Source organism: Somniosus microcephalus, chromosome 6 (genome assembly GCF_052327205.1).
Source record: "Somniosus microcephalus isolate GS21.2 chromosome 6, FLI_Smic_1.0, whole genome shotgun sequence".
NCBI lineage: Eukaryota > Metazoa > Chordata > Chondrichthyes > Squaliformes > Somniosidae > Somniosus > Somniosus microcephalus.
The window spans coordinates 22,367,348-22,373,510 of record NC_140992.1 but is presented as its reverse complement, the minus strand read 5'-3'; the positions used below and the strand labels follow the sequence as shown (position 1 = coordinate 22,373,510).

General features: G+C 46.5%; 1 protein-coding gene across 1 annotated transcript in view; it reads left to right on the top strand.

Annotated features, from left to right (window-relative positions):
• The first annotated feature begins 515 nt into the window (after positions 1 to 515).
• The window catches only part of LOC147115537 (carboxypeptidase B-like), a 28,193-nt gene continuing 22,545 nt past the window's right edge, over positions 516 to 6,163 (top strand). Inside the window, exons 1-5 of the mRNA XM_085989847.1 lie at positions 516 to 623; positions 1,266 to 1,341; positions 1,431 to 1,555; positions 3,026 to 3,128; positions 5,902 to 6,003. Coding sequence (XP_085845973.1) covers positions 553 to 623; positions 1,266 to 1,341; positions 1,431 to 1,555; positions 3,026 to 3,128; positions 5,902 to 6,003 — 477 coding nt within the window. The 5' untranslated portion in view covers positions 516 to 552. The remainder of the gene's footprint in view (positions 624 to 1,265; positions 1,342 to 1,430; positions 1,556 to 3,025; positions 3,129 to 5,901; positions 6,004 to 6,163) is intronic.

Here is a 6,163-nt window from a genome sequence, read left to right as displayed (position 1 = left end):
TAGGTGGTGTAGACAGTTAGCGCATTCCACTTTCACCTGGGTTTAAACAGTAGGGTTGACTGATGCAAAAAATGAAAGGAGTTGCGTTCAACCTGTGGGCACAAGTCCACAGCACACGTTGCCCAGAGTTTGTCCCTAATTGGCACCAAATTACTATTCTTGTACAAAACTTTCCGTAGTGGTGCAAGACCTCTTAGAGCAAGATGCCCCAGGATACCAGAGCAAGTGGTGCAAATGAAAAGTCATTTTTCATAATATGACAGACCAGCATGTTATGCTGTTAAGGTACTGGATGTCCGTGGCTATATTTAATGATGTATTGATGAGAACTTCACTATTGAGATAATGAACCAGAGGGAAGTTCCCCTTCAGAAGTACCAGTATTGGAAAGTATATGAATGTTGCCAAAGATATGAGATGACAAATTTCATGTTTAAACCAGAAAGGAGGCGTGTTACATTGCAGACACTGGTCGTGTATTTGTTCCGGATACTGTACCAGATATAAATGTGTCTGACCCGACCGGGTGTCTCTTACAATCCCGGGAAAACGATGGAAGGACTTTTGTTTCTGGGTTTTGTTGCAGCTGTTTCGGTTGGAGCTCCTGTTGGTCAATACGCCGGGTAAGGAATGACCCTAAATTTATAAAATTCTCATCCTCGTGTTCAAATCCTTCCGTGGCCTCGCCCCTCCCTATCTCTGTAACCTCCTCCAGCCCTACAACCCTCCGAGATCTCAGCGTTGCTCCAATTCTGGCCTCTTGTGCATCCCCGATTTTCATTGAAACATAGAAAAATAGGAGCAGGAGTAGGCCATTCAGCCCTTCGAGCCTGCTCCGCCATTCGATATGATCATGGCTGATCCTCTATCTCAATACCATATTCCCGCTCTCTCCCCATGCCCCTTGATGCCTTTTGTGTCTAGAAATCTATCTATCTCCCTCTTAAATATATTCCCCACCATTGGCGGCCGTGCCTTCTGCCGTCTAGGCCCACAGCTCTGGAATTCCCTCCCTAAACCTCTCCGCCACTCCACCTTGCTTCCCCTCCTTTAAGACGCTCCTTAAAACCTACCTCAGCTGTCCTGTCTCCTTCTTTGGCTCGGTGTCAATTTTTGTCTGATAACGCTCCCGTGAAGCGTCTTGGGTCGTTTTACTAGGTCAAGGGCGCTATATAAATGCAAGTTGTTGTTGAATGTAATGCGGAAACACCGGGGGAATATTCTGCTGCACATACTAAAATATTTAATTTAATTTTTGTTGTAAGGGATAAAGTTTTGCGTCTGAAACCTGAAAATGAACAGCACGTGCAGTTTATCAGGAACGTGTCCCACACTGCGGAGGTATGATTTCCTGTTGCTAGTTAACGTACTGATATTTAATTAAGTTCGATTAAATGAAACTATTAATTGTGTTATTGATGTGCACACAGATTGATTTTTGGCAGCCACATTCTATCGAGCTGGTGACCACCAACAGGAGTGTGGATTTCAGGGTCGGTGCTGATTGGGCTTCGAATGTTCAGACTGGGCTGGAGGAGATTGGATTGAAATATGAGTTAGTTTCAGATCCTGTATTAACATTCACAGAGCAGAAATGTGGGGTAGAATTTCCGCTTTGGGCGCAATCGTCAATTCGAGTGCAAATTGCGCTCAAAATTGTGCTAGTTTTCTGAATTGAATTTTTTGCTCAAGTTTCTACTCAAACTCCACCGAACATAAAAATCTTCCATGGACCAGCACAATCAGGAAGCGTTTTAGAACGTAATTGTTTTTTTTTTGCATTAAAAATATTCCTGATATATTGAAGAGCGGCAACCTGGTGCAGGTTATCACAAAAAGATAAGCGTTTTTAATCAGAGTGTCTGGTCCGCCGCACGTGAGTATTCCGGTTTTAAATAACTATAATTAAAAAAAATTAGACTGAACCATTTACTAGTTTGATTGGTGTACACTAGTCAGTTTCTTAATAAAAAATTTTTTTAATGTAAAACTTTTAAAAGTTGCCTATTAGTGTCCATGCGCCTAAAAAATATTGCTCAATTTTAAGCAGCTCCTCGAAGGCCCGCAAACAGACGCAAAACTCCGCCTGCTGATTAATTCGATCTGGGGGCGTGATCAGTTTTGTGGGCGGGGCCAGCTGCTACACAAGGTGGGGGAGAAATTGGGTTGCTTTGCACCTCTCGTTAGCACCTCCGGGAGTGCTAACGGGGTGCAAAGCTCCTAGCGCCCGGGCGCGGCGCCGCTAACGCCTCCCGTGAAATTCAGCGGGAAGTTAGCGGCGGCAGTAGCCGGTAGCACCCCGTGGTGCTACGCCACCGGTGATGACATCATCGCCATGCAGAGCACCCCGACCGGTTCAGGGGGGGCGTTTTGGCAGCAGCGGTGGCACAAATTAAAGGGCAGGTGGCGGGCGGCCATTTTTCTTTTTGGCCGCCTGCCAGCAACTGCTCCTTCTTAGCTCTGTATACGGGGTGCCGGCCGCGACTGTTCAGCCCGGCACTCCTCTTGAGTGCCAGGCTGTTTTCCCGGCACACCGCTCCCCGGTGGTCCAGCAGGGTCCCGGTGCGCGCAGCACTAGGCCACTCCCCTTTAATCAGGGGAGGAGGCCAGCAATGTGCTATCTGCGCGTGGCACAGCCGCACGTAGTGTCGCGGAATTCACTGGTAGCGCCCCAAGAAGGAGGGGGAGCGCTTTCCAGTAGCGCCCCGCCTCCTGATTGGGGCGCTACCACTGAATTTACGGCACAGGGGCGCTAACATTTTCAGGGTGCTAAAAGTAGCTCCTCGGCGACGTTAGCGCCCCAAAGGGTGCGCCACCAAATTTTTCCCCCAATGCTTATTCAACCAGTGCAAAAGATCGCGGAGACTCGATTTGCGCTGGACGTAATTTCCGCTTGAAATTCCTCGATCTTTTCCGCTGGTGTGGCCGATTTTTGGGCGAATTGCTCACCTAGCAAAAACTCTACCCCCCCACTAGTCTTTACAATCCACATTTACCATTTTAAAATTAATCTTATTTTGCACAGTGTGTTAATTGAGAGCGTGCAGACCCTGATGGAGAAGCAGTTTGACCAAAAGGAGACGGGTTCAACGGGCTACAACTATGAAAAATATCATTCGTGGGATGAGGTAAAAATACGATTGTGGCGCACAGTAAAACAGGTTCACCAATCGTGAAATCATTCTGAAGGTGGGATGCACACTGTAACAGTTGATATTCGGGGGTAAGAACTCCTCTGGTCGCTGTGCATGGCGATATTATAAATGCATTTTTGAAGATTTTCTCTCTTCTAGTGAAACTGCCAATATCTTCTTTCAGAATGTGCTTCCAATTTTGCTATCAGACCGAGGACATTTGCACAAACATTGATAAACCACAACATCCAGAGGAATTCTTGGGCTAGAAATTGGCAAAAGTTGCACCCGTTTTTTTCCAGACTTAAAACTGGCGCAAAGCAAACCAATTTAGCAGTGGGATGGCCTGCGTCCAAACTGTGCATGTCATAGAATCATAGAAATTTACAGCACAGAAGGAGGCCATTCGGCCCATCTTGTCCGTGCCCACCGACCAAGAACGATCCACCCTAATCCCACTTTCCAGCTCTTGATCCATAGCCTTGTAACATAGAAACATAGAAGATAGGAGCAGGAGTAGGTCATTCGGCCCCTTGAGCCTGCTCCGCCATTCAATGCGATCATGGCTGATCATCCAAATTCAGTACCCTGTCCCTGCCTTCTCCCCATATCCCTTGATCCCTTTAGGTTTGTAGGTTATGGCACTTCAAGTGCATATCCAAGTACTTTTTAAATGTGATGAGGGTTTCTGCCTCTACCACTCTTTCAGGTAGTGAGTTCCAGATCCCCAACCACCCTCTGGGTGAACGGATTTCTCCTCAAATCCTCATTAAACTTCCGACCAATTACTTTAAATCTATGGCCACTGGTTATTGACCTCTCTGCTAAAGGATATAGGTCCTTCCTATCCACTCTATCTAGGCCCCTCATAATTTTATACAGTGTTGGTCCCAATGCTAAATTCGTGGGCCTCGTTTTTTTAGGCATCCCGGGAAGCTGCCTGAACCAGGCATTAGGCCCCCGATTATGTTAATTAGAGGCCTAACGCCATTGAAGGACTCTTGTATAAAATGAGTTACTGATGAGCAGGGCGGGGGGCGGGGGCAGTTGTCGGGCCTGCCCCACTCAGGATTCTACAGCTAAAGGTAAGTTTGATTTTCATTTTTATTTAAACTTTCCGAGGAGCCAAGAGGAGCAGCAGGGCTCTCCTCGAGTCCACAGTCTTGGCGATTGGGCCCCACCCATTGCCTGCACAAATCCGCCCCCCCCCCCCCCCGCAGCCTGAGGGTCGCTGCTTGCGAGGCCACTCGGCCCGATGTTGATTTTTCTCGTGGAGCGAGCCTGCCCGTGGAGCTGCAGCAGGTGGCAGCAGCTCATCCCGAATAAGTTGATGAGGCCCGAGTTCCTATTCCCGCCGATCCTCTAGCCGCTTGGTTCGAGCGCACGCTGGCTCCACAGTGCCGAGTCTGGGCCCAGACCAAAATCAAACCCCCACTTTATCTTTTAACTGGCCGGAAAAAAAACAACTCAAAATGCTGTTTGCTTTTCAGCCAATTAGCACCCAGTAATGCAAGGCTCGACATGGTTAGAATCATAGAATGGTACAGCACAGCAGGAGGCCAGTCAGGCCCATCATGGCATTGTTGGCTCTTTGAAAAAGCTCTCCAATTAGTCCCACTCCCCTGCTCTTTCCCCATAGCCCTGCAAATTTTCAAGTATTTATCCAATTCCCTTTTGAAAGTCACTATTGAATCTGCTTCCACCGCCCTTTCAGGCAGTGCATTCCAGATCATAACAACTCACTGTGTAACATCATGGCCCAGAAATTCGGGTCGGGGGCTTCCCGCGGGTGTAAGCCCCCGACCTGCACTTACCTTGCGCGCCGGCCGTTGAGCTGTGGGCCCGTGTGGAATTGCGATCCTGGGCCTGCTCCAACTGTCGGCGCGCAGTGCTTGCGTATCCCAGGGGCGCAGTTAGTTCGATGCATCCCCTGGGATCACGTGGGCCATGGAGAGCCAATGGTAGCAGGGAATGATTCATTCATAAGTTTGACAGGAACCTATAAATACTATAAGCCCCAAAACATCACTAAATCTTCAAATAAATTTTTAAAAAATCACATTTTTAAAATAAACTATAAATTACATGAAATAACTATTTTAAACAATAATTTACATTTTTGAAAAAATTAATTACATTTTCTAACGGGGCTAAAAATAAACTTACCTTTCTTTAAAGTATTTAAAAATAATAAACCTGTGGAAAAAATGTTTTAATTTTAATTAATTCACCACTTACCTTGTAAAAAGCAGACCTTGTGACTGCTTTTTACATGTCTAACTTCTGGAGATGTACCTTCTCGGGAAAACCTGCAAAAAAAACGTAAGTTCGATGCGCACGCGCAGCCTCTCCTGCGCACGCGTTCGACTTCTGAACCCCTTCTTTCAGGGGAACGGAAGTGCTGGTTTCCCGCGCATGCGCAGTGCATGCATGAAATTGGCACTTCCATTGGGCTTACGGGTGAGTACCCCGTGCGTACTCACCCGTGGAGACCCGAATTTCTGAGCCCATAACTTTAATCAGATCAACATTTGAAGCAATTTTTAAGTACCAAAAACAGGAACTGCTAACACCCAAGTTATCAAATTACAGCATCATATTTATTCTAAGTATTAGATATACAGTTGGATTTTACCATAATGAAAGGACATGATTTTTAAAAATGCTATTGAAAGTGGAAAGTATACCTCAAAAGTAATAAAAGCTGTTAGAAATTGCAGGTTTGTTAATGCTGGAGATGTGCTCATAGCCAGTTTTTCAATTGTAGATTGAATCCTGGACTGCTAACATCGCTGGTGAAAACCCAAGCCTCATTTCTCGGTTCGAAATTGGAAGGAGCTACGAGGGACGAGGCATCTATCTCCTCCGGGTAAGATCACTTGTGCTATATTTCATTATCGCTGTGCTAGTTTCTGATCTCTCTGTCCCACCCTGTTGACTTGTGCCAGGAGACTCATGTTTTACGAAAGCTTGATAAGGCTTAGCAGTTACACTGATAATGCAGCCTAACAGTATGACAGTGTCCGCCA